The sequence below is a fragment of the Spathaspora passalidarum genome (genome assembly GCF_000223485.1).
Source record: "Spathaspora passalidarum NRRL Y-27907 unplaced genomic scaffold SPAPAscaffold_5, whole genome shotgun sequence".
Taxonomy (NCBI): domain Eukaryota; kingdom Fungi; phylum Ascomycota; class Pichiomycetes; order Serinales; family Debaryomycetaceae; genus Spathaspora; species Spathaspora passalidarum.
The window spans coordinates 1,310,730-1,325,782 of NW_006767429.1; the positions used below are offsets into that span (position 1 = coordinate 1,310,730).

The following is a 15,053-nucleotide window of genomic DNA, read 5'->3' on the forward strand; positions in this document are numbered from 1 at the left end:
CTTGAAGAGCGCACTTCATTGGAAGATATGTCATAACTTAGAGATTCATCTTCACTAGAAAACTGATTTTCAGTTGATGACAGATTTTCACTGTTCAATGGTTCGTAACTGGAAGATGATTGTACATTGGATGATGGCTCGCTATTTGATAGCAGTGCCCTACTCGATATTAGAGGTTGGCTATATGTGGAGTTTTCAATAGGCTCACCAGTTGTAGGCTCAGCAGTGGTAGGGGATCCACTAGTAGGTTCATCAGTAGTAGTTTCATCAGTAATAGGCTCATCAGTAGTAGGAGATTCACTGGTAATGAATGGTAGGCTTGATAGTACTTCACTATAAGATGTATCTTCAGTTGAAGTAGATTCTTCTGGGGAAGGTCTATTGCTAGAGGGTTCGTTAGTAGAGGAGCCGTTTTCACTAGTGGTTTCTTCGCTGACAGTAGGTTCCTCAATGGTAGTAGATTCTTCACTTAATGGTTCTTTAATAGATGAAGGGTCATCTGTAGTAATGGATTCTTCGGTGGATGACACTTCACTAGATGGTAGTTCTTCACTAATTGCTATACCTTCTGTTGAGATCTCTTTACTTGATGGCGGTTCACTGAAGGAATATTCTTCACTGGAAGTAGATCCTTCACTCGTCAATTCTTCACTTGTTGTGGATTCTTTACTTGAAAGCGTTTCTTCACTGAAAGGAGTATGCTCTTTTTCTGAAGTCAGTTGTTTAGTTGATGAATACGGACTAATGGTAGAAGAGATTAAACATGGTATAACTATAAGTTCAGTATCAGTAGCCCATGTAGAAGTTGAATATGTAGTAGTAAAGGTTCCTGTTTGCCCCAGCCAACAAGTATTAATAGTGGTGGTAGTATGTACTGGATCATATTCAACCACACGAGCTGTGGATCCAGGCAAAGCTGACAGTGTTGCAAAAGACGTTGATATCCCAATGTAGGTTGTAGTTGTGGTAATAGTAGGAACAGGAACTTCAACAACAATTGTTTTTGTTCTGTCATGAGATGTGGCAAATGGCATTGTACTTATTTGAGTAGTCAGTCCAGTATAAGTTTTAGTAATAATTTCAACTGCTTCCCCATTACCTCCAGCATCATTATTGGTATATGGTCCCCATTCGATAAATCTGTCATTATTTACTAGCCCCAATTTATTAGAGCATATGTAATTATTAAGATAAATTACCGTGACTTTACTTCCAAGAATAACACTAACAAGAGCATCAATGAATGGGCGGTATCCTTTTGGGATATTTTGATAGGTAAGAACAAAAGTTACTGGATCACAAACAAAGGTGTGGGAAAATTTTAATTTGGTGTTCTTGGGCATAAACCAATCATTCAAGGAATTAGTTATAGCCATATGAATGGATCTACAATCAATAGTTGCGCCAAGACTCACTATTTGCATTCCAAGAGTACCAGATGTGTAACCACTAGGACAATTTCCAGCTAAAAGAAAATGTTGTTGTTTGTTTAAGGTGGGTATCACCCGAGATTTAAATACAACTTGTTCCGGGTCCTCATTTGAACCACCAGAGAATAACACCAGTGTTGAAATCTTATTATTTCCATCCAGAAAGGTCACAACATTCTTACCATTCACAAAACAAGTTGAATCTTGTATATCTGTATCTAGCGCAGAACCTCCAGTATTAAACGTAATTGGAAAATTTATTGTACCAAAAGAATCGGTCCGAGGATTAACTGAGTTCAGAAGCACGCATTCTAATTTGGAAAATGCAACTACAATATCTCCTGGATTGAAAGTGCATGTTGCGTAATTTGTCGTCCCTAAACTCAAGTTTATCGATCTCTGACTAGTTGTAAATTTGAATACACAGGGCATGGTCAAGGTAAATGTATCTCCAGCCAGCATATTACTTCCTTTAATTTTCCAAGATAATGTTGCTATCCAACTGGGGAACTGAGGTGCCGGAAAGGGGTAATTAGCAGCCTTCTTCCATACCAATGAATCAAATGAAGTAAACACTCCACTTATTTGCTTAGCTATGGTGAAACTAAATACTAAAACAAAATAAATGAAAAAATTTAACATGAATTGAGTTATTATTATTATTATTAATATTAAGAAACAGTAACAACAATTTGAGGGAGAGAATTTAAGTTGTATTTATAGGAGAAGCATTGTGTGGGTACCAAGTTCTTAGATACATTGTCTATGAATATTGTATAATTCACTAGACTTGTTTGTTTTTGCAATTTAAAGTTTACGAATCTTGAAATTAAACAACTTGCTTGCTAAAATAATTTCGCTTATTTGCAACCAAAATATTACCTTATTCTAAACAATTCAACACACATATGAAAACTGTTAAAAGATCTAGACAAATAATGTAATTTAAAGCATTAAAAAAACACCTTTATGTAAAGGTTGAGATAAACATCCTTTTTACTTTATTGGATAAATTTCAACTGATTTAATTTGACAATAAACTTCACCTGTTAGCTAAAACTAGGACCGATTGCCTTTGACTCAAAAAAAAAAATCCACAGAAATAAACACACAATTCATAATATATGTGCTTGTAAATTAATTCCAAATTGAGCTACTGCACAAAATGAAGTGTACATAGATCGAAATAAAGTTACGAAGTCAATATTACCGCTACACCTGAAATTGATTCTAGAGTGTGCTGGGAATCTTTAACCGAAACTGTTACTAATCCGCCACTACCGCCTTGTCCATTTAGCAGAATCTAAACTAATTCTACTAAATATAATCAACACTCTAAAAACTCACAGCCAATTCTATTCCTTACATGAAACCAGTTTATTAACAGCAAGCATGAAATTTTACCTGATTATTTATTAAATTGATCAAACATCAATCGTAAATATTATGCATGGAATTTGGCAAGTTCAGCTCTCTGGAGGGGCCTTATAACCGCAGTCTTATATGTCTCAACTTCATTAAATTACACCAGCCGATACAATATTTACATTATTTCAATGTGCAGCATCGGAATAAAGTGAAGTAGCCAAAAACATATGATTGAAATACCTCTAAATAACAGTATCTACATCTCTGGTCTTATTGTGTAACCTCTGGAATGAACGAATTCGTATAATCATTAATACATCAGCTTCTAAGTCAGCCCTGTTTATCACCTGAGAACATGCTGCAATAGGACAATGTGTTATCCTCTCTCGTGATGCTTCCCCTCTCTTCAATTGCTCTTCTATATTCAGTCTTTCAAATGTATGCTTACAACGTTTGGATCTAACTGGATCGGAGTAATAATTCAATGAAAGAGGATCCTTAAGGGAAATCTTCCCACCTGAAACGTTCAACTCTTCATCCTCATTTTCATCTGGAATTTGATCCTCTGGATTTCGTATGACAAATAATATATCATTCAAGTAGTTATAAAACTTGTGTTTGTGAATTAAATCTTTGTATCCTTTAGAATATTTGGGACTTTTCATTTCCAAGTACTGCTCTTCAATTACATCTGAAAAATTAGGTTTAGTGATATTTTGGTAGCTTTCTAGAGAATCTAGTGTCAAATCAGATTCTTCTCGCAGAGCAAACGCAGACACCAGGGGATTCTTGCGAATAGCTTCAAGCTTCAGGAATTCAAATTCAGATCTTATTAAGTTTTCTAAACTTTTCTCAAACAGTGATAGGATGGATTCATCGAAATCGAGTTGAGGATGCTCTAAAACATACTGAATGTATTTCTCTGCTGCCTCTTGGATTTGACGCGTTTGAACTTTGATTATGTCAGGAATAGTACGATTGTGGAACAGTTTTTCAAAATCCCGCATTAACTCCGACTTGAGGGGTAAATAATCTGGGAGTTTTAACTCCATAGTTGGTACTTCTTCTTCGGAATCTGACATGAGTTGGTTATTGTAGGGGGAGCATGCTACAGAGTCATACAGTTCTGGAAATAACAAAAAAAAAATAAAATAGAATAAAAACACACTGGCTTCTGCTCATGGTACAACCTGTATGCAGGTTAACAATACATAGAGATCAAACTTGTCAAAATAATGCAAACTCATATAAACGAACCTCAAACACTTACATAACATCAAAAGTATCCGATGGATTAGCATATATTTATTAAGAGATTTGAATCATGATTTAAATTTTTGATATTCGAAAAACAAGTCAAGTTTTATTTATCTTGTTCTGACTCCTTGTCCAAGCTGAGTCCATTGTATACTATTCTATTTGGTGTATCCTTTCTGAAGCTAATAGAAGCTTTTGGAATTCTATCTTTATTAGCTCTCATAATTAATGTTTGTTTAATATCTTGCAGCTTTATTCCTTCGCTAAGCAAACTAGCAACCACGCCAGAAACGATAGGAGCTGCCATCGAAGTACCTGAAAGAACTTGTGAAGTTTCAAAATCTTGAGCATTAACACTACGAACATCTGAACCACTAGCAAAAATATCAACACAGGGACCCCAGTTGCTAAACTCAGCTAAGCTATCATCATAATCATTAATTGCACCTACCGTGATTGCATGAGGTGAGCTAGCAGGACTTGTCAAACATGCATCTGTACCAGTATTACCAGCAGCAACTACAATTATTAATCCTGTATTTGTAGCCTTTTCAATAGCTCTATTTAAGCAAGCATTCTTGAATGCACCGAGCGATAGATTTGCTACCCCCATTCTACCAGTCTGTTCTCTATGCTTAGCAGCAAATTCTATCGCGGCAAGTATTGAACTTAGAGTACCAGCACCTTTGCTATTTAAAGCTTTGATTTCAATTAGTTCCACATGTTTCGCAACACCATAAGAGCTGGACCCTATGAGGCCGGCTACATGTGTTCCATGTCCATTGTTATCTCCAGGACCCTCATTAGTAAAATCTTTACCTATTTGAGCTCTACCAGAGAATTCTGGGTGGTCAATTCTAACACCCGAATCAATAACATATGCATTTACCTGCTGTCCAGAAAATGAACTATCATATAAATATGAATACTGTTTTCCTGGATTCATGCGTCTTATTCGGCTTATTCTTGCTAAATGTCGAGGAGCTTCATTCTGAGCACGTATATCAAATGCTTGAAAGATAACATCAGGTGTAACATCAGCCACTAACTTGCATCTTTTTAAACGTTTTAATATATCCTTGGGGAAATTGCCAGCAAAAGCATTAAAGTCTCCAAAGGTAAATGTTTCAGTGACTAAATCCCTTACTCTTTTTGTTGGCGGATACTGTAAATCATAAGCAAAGAATGATTCCAAACTTTGATCAGATTGAAGGGAAACCAAATAAGGATCAACGTTTCCTACACAAAATTGCAAAAGCAAAAGCAACAAGCATATTCGCAAAATCATTATGGAGTAGCAACATCATGAAAACTGAATTTTTTGCAACTAGTCCAGCAAAAAACCTTGGTTCTATTTATACTAAACATTTCTATACAATCGTAACAAACTTTGACAGGCATTATTAAATTTCATATCTAATGATCACATATCAATTTCCAGAATTTAATATTCCTGATATCAAAGCAAATGGACTTACACATAAATGTATGTTTTAACTTTTTTTGGTATGATTTGTTACTGGAGATATTATTTAGAATCAGAACCATTTAGTTCATAAAGGGAGTGCAAATATTATTCTTTATCCAACTCGCATACATAGTTAAAATCATATATATTGTTTTTCACAATTAGTGTGAAGCTTTTATAAACTCGGATGTACTGGTATATACTTAGGGAGATCATTTAGAAAGATTCCGCTATGTGCTATTATGTTGCGGGTACCCTTATCAAAATCCCGAGAGTCTGGAATTTTACCTTTGATTGCAATGGATAGTAAATGGTGCTTGACACTACCTGGATCAATTCCCTTGCTAAGTAAATTTGCCACTAATCCAGTAACAACCGGTGCAGACATTGAAGTTCCCTTTTTAATTTCTGGAGTTGTATCATCCTTTGGATTAACACTGGCAACATTTGTCCCAATTGCAAAAAAGTCAACACATTTACCCCAGTTAGAAAATGATGCAATACTGTCATCCACATCGTTTATAGCTCCAACAGTAATTGCATGGGGTGAGCCTGCTGGGCTTTTTGTACATGCATCCACATTATCATTACCAGCAGCAGCCACGACCACCAATCCCATTCTCTTGGCTACTTTAACTGCTCTATTTATAAGCCTATTGGCATCAACACCTATGGATAAATTTACAACTCCTTTATTGTTGCCTTTTTTATGATGTTTGACGATGAATTCTATTGCAGCAATTATGGTGCTGGCATCGGCTTGATCGTTCTTGTCTACAACCTTGACATTGATTAGATTACAGGATTTGGAAATTCCATATGTTGCTGAACCAATAATTCCAGCTACATAACTACCATGGTCTAGCAAATCATCCCCCCCTTCACCTGTAAAATCTTTTCCCATTCGAGCTCTACCAGTAAATTCAGGATGCTCGTGCTGAATTCCAGAATCAATAACATAAACATTCACATTTTGTCCCAGGAATGCACTGTCATATATATAAGGGTATTTCTTTTTCTTTTCCCCTTTCTTTTCCTTCTTCATTGGAGTCCTTCTATTAACTCTTGCCAAATGCTTTGGTGCATTGGGTTGAGATTTGATAACTGCTACCTTAAACTTAGCATCAGGAGAAATTTCAGCCACAAACTCACATTTTTCCAATCTTTCTATGATATTTTTGGGGAAATTCCCGGAAAATGCGTTAAAGTCATCAAATGAATAGGTATTGGTGATTAAATCCCGAACCCTTTCAGTTGGAGGGAACTTGGTATCATAAGCATAAAATGATTCAAAAGTTTTTTCAAGTTTAAGTGAAACCAAGTACGGTTCTCCTAAACAGCATTGCAAAATCAAAAGTAATAATATTAAATCTAATAGCATTGTCAAGGTACAAATTTACCAGGGCAAAACCATACTAGAGGTATCTGCCACTGAAATTGGTTTATATTTATACTTCTAAAGTTATACCCTCGTAAATAAACACTTTGGCCGTGTGAGAACATTGCGCTCAATATCGAAGATCAAACATTCCATATTAAAACGCAATCTAAAACTTGAACTACAGATTTACGAAGGCCTAGATTTGCATTCGTAAATACGCAACCGATTACATTGTTTCACCAATAGTAATTGTCAAAACAAATCCCTTAACCATTATTTCTTCAATGCTAGATACTATACAAAAAAAAAAATTAGGGGGTGCGTCATAGAAGATCTTGATTCTCCTGATCGTTGTCTGTAGTTACAGCTGAATGAGCAGAAGTGTCTGTATTACCACCATGAGCATTAGAAGCTGTGGTATTACTGGTTGAACTGGAAGTACTTGGAATACACCAATTCCTATGACAATGCCATGCTCTCATCTGACAATCCCTGGAACAATATTTAGTTCTCTTACACCTTCGACATTTCAGAAATTCCCGAGGGTAGCTTTCCCAACGGCCACATTCTAAATTACCACATTGTCTTACTCCACCTCGTAAATCATTTCTTCGACAGGAATTTCGCATGATTATACCTGACCAATAATACATATCTGTTCCTGATAAAAATGTAAACTTCTCAACCATAGGAAACAAATTCACTCGTCTATACTCTCCTAACGAATGATCCTGATCCTCGGTGTTGCCATCATCGTCTATATCAAAATTATTGTAGTTATCATAATCCCATTTCTTTTCCAATAATTCTTTTCTTTCCTTTCGGGTGGATATAATTATATTGGTCAATTTCTTACTTTCCAATTCTATAAACTTATTCATTCTTTCATTAATTTGAAACAAGGAAATTTCTCGTTCTAAATCATCAACAATAGATTCACAATCAATTATAGAATCATAAAGCTTTACAAGATAATCAGAATTTTCAATTGTTCGCTTAGCATAATCATCCATGAGTAATTCCTCGGTATTTACACTTGCACTAGAAATGATATCACTTTCATCATCATCATCATCGTCGTCGTCGTCGTCATCATCATCTGCCTCTACACTTTCTGCTTCATCTTCAATTTCGGCATTTTCAGTTAACCCAGTAGATTCATCATTCAATAATTTAATAGTTTCATCTTCCAAAATTAAGCTATCTGCATTAACCATTTGTGGTGAATTTGAAGGTGAAGGTTTAAATGTTAAACAAGACAATTTCAATGATTTTGGTGAATTATTAGTTGAAGATCTTAATTTTATTGCCAAATTTTTCTTCATTTTAAGTTTCATTTGCCTTTCCAAATTCAGCCTTGCATGTTTTTCACGAATACTCATATCTAATACCAAATGAGTATTTTGAAGAACATCTTTTAAATAAGGATATTTGGAAATATATGCTAATAATTGTAATGACCAAACAATATCATCATCACGAGGGATAACCACGCCAGTTTCAGTAAAATTTCTCACTGATGATGAGGTTTTTGTTATTCTGTTATTCTCAAAATCCTTGGTATACATATCAGAAAGAAATTGCAAATTGCTATCCATTTCATAATCACAATCATTGAAGAATTTATCATCCAACATTTCCAATTGTTTCTCTTGTTTTAACTTATTGATTATATTGACAATAATGTATCTTCTTCTTATGTCATTGTTTATAGTATTGTTCTTATAATGTGGAGGTGGTTGGTCGCCATTGGCATATTGAGGACCCAAATTTGCTATTCTAATCAATTTGAATAGTTGTTCTATAGTTAGGTTTTCATAATCATCAAAAGTTAAATTACTTACATGGTTGAAATATGCTGAGGGGTTATTGTTTGAAATGGAAGTTCTTTCAATGGCAGCAGTTGCTACTTGAATCGGATTAGCGTAGGCATCGTCAGACATGTTAAAATTAGAAAAATTGGTGGTGTTGGTCTGGTTTATTGTGTCATCCATAGTAACTTGAGGAGCCGCGGCCTGCATCATGTTTGTGTCAACTTGAGTGTTGAACACCGCAAATTGTTCTCGGATATTTTGTCTTGGTTGTGAATTCATTTGTGGAGGGAATGGGTTAGTAAATGGAATATGTGTGGGGTCTGATTGATCTGGAAGATCTGGATTGGCACCCTGTGGTGGTGCTAGTTGTTGCAGTTGTTGTTGCAGTTGTTGTTGTTGAGGTAATAATTGTCTAGCATTTGCATGAAGAAATGTACGTTCATTAAGCGACAAATAATTGTCCAATACTGTTGCAATAATTGGAAGAATACCTGCTTCAACTACTTTTTGTCTTATTTTCTCTGTTCCTCTTGTACCTGCAAGAACTAAACATTGAAAAGCTAATGTCCATTTCCAAGCTGTTAACAACTTCTTTTCGTTATTTGTATTATCCTGAATATTATTATTATGACATTCATGTAAGATTTCAATTAATCTTTCAATCCCTCCATCTATCGATAAGGTTTCTCTTACTTTTGCCAGTGAAGACACAAGATATGTCAAATAATTTAAAGAATTTACCAATGGTTTGTCGGACGTAACATCAAGAGCACGTCTATCATACAAACTGGTTGTTATTGTAACTGCTGCTTTATTGCTGGAAATCGCTTTATAATTGGAATCACGCATGATTATCTATGAGGTTCGATTTGTCCAATGTTGTTAACCTGGATATAGTTGTCAATGAATTATTCAGAATTTGGAACAAAAAAAAAAATGTATGGTGAAAGAGACAAGAATCCCACTGTAGAAACAAAAGAGACTAATGAACGGTTAACGTATGCACTATGAAGGTGGTTGTTTTGTTTCCGAACAAGCTATCAATATGTCAAATTTTGACTCTCTTTGTCTGCCTTTTTCTGTCAGCCGGTCTCACTAAAACGAAAACATCCTGGAATTTTTTTTTTTGCCTTCTAATTGTTTTTTTTTCCTTTGAAAAAAAAAAATCCTTTGCCACTTACCAAATCGTTCGTATGCAGGAGCCTTTGAGCCGCATAGATCGGTGTTAATTACTCATCCAATCTCTATCGTTGTATTATCTATATAAATAAATAAGTCTATTAATAACCAAGTCTTTGTTCAATGCTTACCATAGCTTTCATACATTGTTCCATGAACATTAAGGTAAGGATGGAATGAGGACCTATTCTAAATAATTGAGCCCAGAACCCTTTATATAAAGCTGCTGGTCCTTCAATACTAATTGTCTTGCGGAAACAATCCAATGGACCTGTATATAAGTTACCCTTTTGATTATACATTCTTGTTAAGATAACATCCCATGGGTTCATTACAATAGCTACACCTAAACCGGCCATTGATGAGGAAATAAAATGCAATCCAATTGAATGATCAGCAACAATGTCGTGCTTCAATAAGAAGTTCTTTGTAAGGTTATAGACTGGTAATTGTGCAGCGGATCCAGCACCAGTTCTAAGAATGGCAGCATCGACACCACGATAAAGACCCTTAAATCCTTCACTGGTGTAGATTTTGGCTATCCCGTCCCATGCACCTTTATAATAAGTTTGCTGTCCCACGGTTGCACCTTGTAAGTTGGAAGCTTTTGTGTAGGATTGCATTCTTGTTTTAATTAAAAAGAATGGTGATGCCAAAACAGCCCCAGCAGAACCAGAAATGAACCCTGCAAGAACATTAATTGATAAATTTTGTGGTATGATTCCATTTTCGACATACTTGGAAGGTGTTAAGTATTGAGTAAGGAATTTTCTACTTGGTTCATATAATCCTATTCTGCACCCATTTAACCCTAATTGGTAATAATATCCACACATAAGCCCTTGTTGTAACCCTCTTATACCTTCATTTTTATAAATAACAAGAAATGCTTGAAAAGGGTTCTTGTATAATCTGACAGCATTAGCTGACGTCTTTGAAAGTTCTCCTTGTAACTGCATTCTAGTCTTGATTAATTCAATTGGATTTGTAAACGTTACTGCACCACAGGCAGCAAGACCCCCAGCAAGAAAACCACCAAATGTGGAAACCTTTTCTTGGGCTGTCTTCTTTCTTTTAGGGATAGTCATAGCTTTAGCTTGTCCTGCTGCAGTTACAAGTATCAGCTCCTTTTCAGCCTGGTTCATGGTATATTATGGAGACCCGTTTAAGTTTACCTTTTGTGTGTTTTGGGTGAAAAATTACTCATATAAGTAAAAAAAAAAAGAAACGAAAATTAAAGAAAGATCTGCAAAAATGGCCATAAGCGGGCCGGAATTTTTTTTTGCATTGTTTCACGTGCCCAACCGTTGAGGACTTTTGTACTGTCTAGATTTCGCTTGTTTGTGTGCAGGTTATTAGTAAGTGAACCTTAGAAATGATAACTATAGTAATTCCTTCATAGCTAGCATGGTGTGTTTCCAATCTGATTTCGAAGAATCTCCAATGATAGTACATAACTTGCAGGTAACACCTCTCCTGCCAGTATCTACGCCAACAAGTTAATTCAATCTAGGATGAGGCTATTGATAATTTCTTGACTCCTTCTTGCTGAAGCTTTAAACACGGTATAACAGGCAAGTTTCATCAAGAGCATCTAACTTAGCTGGATGTACTTGGGAAAAGAGTTCAAAGAAGCTAAAAAGTGTTACTGAAGCTCTCCTGGAAAACCTTCAAGTTGGTGTTAATTCAGTTTGAAAAATAGGTGTTACCCGAATGTGATGTTACTCGCAAATTGAGCATTCTATAGTAGGTAAAGTATTACAAACCGATCAATCTCTTGCCATTTCTAGTTGTTCTTAATGTAGTGTTATGAGAAAGATCTAGAAATTTGGTTGTTAGTTTTTGGCTGTAAGTTTTTGGCTGTTTTTATATTTGTGGGAAACTCCCATCACTCTGTGCGAAGGGCAAAAAAAAAGAGTCCAGACCAACAAATCTGCTGCCAAATCACCATCATCACGGACTCACACACTCACAACCAGTAAACCATGTTGAGAAGATCTGGTTTAAATATTCATAGAACCAGACAAGTGATCCAAAGGTTCTTGTCAGGATCAACACCCGATCGTGCTATTCTTTCCAAATATCCAATTGGTTTGAATTTGCATGGATTTGAGATTACTGAAACTACACCAATCCCAGAATTTTCACTTGTTGCAGTTGGTTTACAACATCCTAGTGGTGGTAAACACTTGCATTTACATGCTGAGAATGATACTAATAACGTGTTTCTGGTTGCATTCAAGACTAATCCTCCTGATTCAACCGGGGTTCCCCATATCTTGGAACATACTACATTATGTGGATCGGAAAAGTATCCTGTAAGAGATCCTTTCTTCAAGATGACAAACAGATCCTTGAGCAATTTTATGAATGCAATGACAGGTCATGACTATACATTTTACCCATTTGCTACCACCAACGCTCAAGATTTTAACAACTTGTTAGACGTTTACCTTTCTTCTGTTTTTGAACCTAGACTCAACTACAATGACTTTTTACAAGAAGGTTGGAGATTAGAACATGAAGATGTAAATGATATCAACTCCAAAATTACATTCAAAGGTGTGGTATATAATGAAATGAAAGGACAATACTCCAATTCGGCATATTATTTCTATATTAAATTCTTGGAATCAATTTACCCACAGTTGCATAATTCCGGAGGTGATCCTAAGAATATTACTGACTTGAATTATGAAGATTTGATTGAATTCCACAGTAAGAATTATCATCCTTCAAATGCTAGATCCTTCACTTATGGTAACTTGCCTTTGGAAGGTCATTTACGTAAATTGAATGATTTTTATACTAGATTTGGCAAGAGAAGTAAATCACTCGATATCAAGCAGCCAATTTTCACTCAAACCAATAACAAATCATTTGACATAGTAGCTCCTGGACCAATTGATGCTATGAGTGGTAAAGAACCAAGTTCACAATATAATAGTTCAATTACCTGGAACTTGGGTAATCCATTGGATGAGAATATGAAATATGAAGTTTTCAAATGGAAAATTCTCGGTTCTTTGTTGTTTGATGGTCACAATTCTCCATTATACCAAGAGCTTATTGAATCTGGTTATGGTGAAGATTTCTCACCAAACTCTGGTGTTGATATAACCACTTCATTATTCTCACTTACTGTCGGTCTTAACTTCTTGACTAAAGAGCAAGCCGCCAACTTGGAAAGTAAAGTTGTTGACATTATCAAGAGTAAAGTTTTGCCTGAATTGGAAAGCCCTGAAAGCAATTACGATGATAGAGTCCAAGCAATCGTTCATCAAATTGAATTAAACTTTAAGAAACATAAGGCAAACTTTGGATTCGGATTACTTAATGCGATTGTTCCATCTTGGGTCAATGGGTTGGATCCAATTAAACAATTACAAGTTGATCAAACCTTGACTAAATTCAAAGAAGATTATTCCCAGAATGGATTAAATATTTTCAAGGATTTAATCAACGACACCTTGTTGAATCCAGAAACTAAGAAGTTTAAATTCACCATGGAACCAAGAGAAGATTTTCCTAAAGTTATTGCTGAAGAAGAATCAACCAGACTTGACTTGAAGACTAAATCATTAGAGCCAGAAGATGTCAAGACTATTTATGACCGCAATTTAAAACTTGCAGAAGAACAAGTCAAGGAACAAGATACTGATGTTCTACCTACATTAACTATGGATGATATTCCTAAACGTGGAGAATTCTACCCATTGCAAAACATTTCAATTAATGAAAAGACTGTTCTGGAAAGAGTGGTTGATACTAACGGATTAGTGTACACTTATGCCTTAAAGAGCATTAATAATTTACCAATCAAGTATCATAAATATCTTCCATTATTCACCAACTGTTTGACTAACTTGGCAGGTACTGTTTCAACACCAATTACTGATCTTGAAACCAAGATTAATATGAAAACTGGTGGAATCTCATTCAATTATCGAATCACACCCAACCCATACAATACTTCTGATTTCAAGTTGGGATTTCTGATTAGTGGTTTAGCACTCAAGAAAGATGCCAAACATGTTTATGATTTATGGTATGAAATAATTACCCAAACCAAGCTTGAAGCTGAAGAAGACGTTCTTGATAAATTGTCAGTTTTGATTAAGAATATGGCCCAGAATCAGATTAATAACATTGCCGATAGGGGACATTCATATGCCAGTGGAGTAAGTAGTTCCAAGTTATCTCCTTCAAAATATGTATCTGATTTAACTAATGGGTTGACGCAAATTCAATTTGTTAGTGAATTAAATTCAAATCTTGAAAGTAGAGGTGAGGAATTCTTAACCAGTGAACTCTTGCCTATTTTGCAAGAAATTCAACAACATATCTTGTATGGAGAACCTGAGGGATTCAAGTATAGACTTGTTGGTGATGCGGAAATTGTGAAGGAGAACGAATTATTGCTTCAAGATTTTGATTCAAAACTTGCAAAGAACTCCCTCCCATCTACCAATGAAGGATTAGACTCTCTTCTAAGCTCATGGAAAGGTTTAACAGCCAGTGAGAAAACATTGGTTAACTTGCCATATCAAGTTGGCTATTCTTCATTAGCCAAACAAGGTGCAAACTATGCAAGCAAAGATGGAGCTGCATTACAAGTATTATCGCAGTTATACACCTTCAAGCACCTTCATTCTAAGATCAGAGAATCTAATGGTGCATACGGTGGTGGATTGAACTATGACGGACTATCAGGAATCTTAAACTATTATTCCTACCGTGACCCAAATCCTGTTAAATCCATTGAAACATTCACTGAATCATTCGACTATGGGTTGAAGGGATGGACTGATGCTGATTTGCAACAGGCTAAATTGAGAATTTTCCAAAGTGTTGATGCACCAATTAATGTTTCTAGCCAAGGTTCTTCTGTTTTCTTTGACGGAATTTCTGATGAATTGAGACAGGAAAGAAGAGAAAATTTCTTGAGTGTTAATTCGAATGATTTGGTTGATGCAGCTCAGAAATATTTGGTGGATAGTGATATTAATTCCATTACTATTATTGGTGACAATGATGCTTTGAAAGTTGGGGATGATTGGAAAGTAAGAGAATTGAAGGCATAATCTTGTAAATAGAGAAAACAATTTTGAAAAAATGTAAATAGACGTAATAGATGTGATGTGTTAAAAATAAAT

At 35.4% G+C, this 15,053-nt stretch overlaps 7 protein-coding genes across 7 annotated transcripts; 1 reads left to right on the plus strand and 6 right to left on the minus strand. All coding sequences in view use genetic code 12, as the record gives it.

Annotated features, from left to right (window-relative positions):
* Positions 1–740: 740 nt before the first annotated feature.
* SPAPADRAFT_141433 (uncharacterized protein) lies at positions 741–2,072 on the minus strand (the record flags this gene model as incomplete). Its single annotated transcript, XM_007376446.1, has 1 exon — positions 741–2,072. A coding segment is annotated over one exon (1,332 nt), but the record flags the coding sequence as incomplete, so codon positions are not given.
* Positions 2,073–2,310: 238 nt separating this feature from the next.
* Positions 2,311–3,916, minus strand: MMS21 (SUMO ligase; the record flags this gene model as incomplete). Its single annotated transcript, XM_007376447.1, has 1 exon — positions 2,311–3,916. The coding sequence occupies one exon, from the start codon at positions 3,878–3,880 to the stop codon at positions 3,041–3,043; it is 840 nt and encodes a 279-aa protein (XP_007376509.1).
* Positions 3,917–4,161: 245 nt separating this feature from the next.
* Positions 4,162–5,456, minus strand: SPAPADRAFT_56517 (S8 family peptidase; the record flags this gene model as incomplete). Its single annotated transcript, XM_007376448.1, has 2 exons — positions 4,162–5,294; positions 5,417–5,456. 2 exons carry the CDS (start codon positions 5,454–5,456, stop codon positions 4,162–4,164), a joined length of 1,173 nt encoding a protein of 390 aa, XP_007376510.1.
* Positions 5,457–5,698: 242 nt separating this feature from the next.
* SPAPADRAFT_51715 (S8 family peptidase) lies at positions 5,699–6,904 on the minus strand (the record flags this gene model as incomplete). Its single annotated transcript, XM_007376449.1, has 1 exon — positions 5,699–6,904. The coding sequence occupies one exon, from the start codon at positions 6,902–6,904 to the stop codon at positions 5,699–5,701; it is 1,206 nt and encodes a 401-aa protein (XP_007376511.1).
* Positions 6,905–7,227: 323 nt separating this feature from the next.
* On the minus strand, positions 7,228–9,567 carry MUB1 (Mub1p; the record flags this gene model as incomplete). The annotated part of the gene is made up of 1 exon (XM_007376450.1): positions 7,228–9,567. The coding sequence occupies one exon, from the start codon at positions 9,565–9,567 to the stop codon at positions 7,228–7,230; it is 2,340 nt and encodes a 779-aa protein (XP_007376512.1).
* A 355-nt stretch (positions 9,568–9,922) lies between these two features.
* Positions 9,923–11,106, minus strand: OAC1 (Oac1p; the record flags this gene model as incomplete). The annotated part of the gene is made up of 1 exon (XM_007376451.1): positions 9,923–11,106. One exon carries the CDS (start codon positions 11,040–11,042, stop codon positions 9,999–10,001), a length of 1,044 nt encoding a protein of 347 aa, XP_007376513.1.
* A 776-nt stretch (positions 11,107–11,882) lies between these two features.
* CYM1 (Cym1p) lies at positions 11,883–14,981 on the plus strand (the record flags this gene model as incomplete). The annotated part of the gene is made up of 1 exon (XM_007376452.1): positions 11,883–14,981. One exon carries the CDS (start codon positions 11,883–11,885, stop codon positions 14,979–14,981), a length of 3,099 nt encoding a protein of 1,032 aa, XP_007376514.1.
* Between the last annotated feature and the right edge of the window lie 72 nt (positions 14,982–15,053).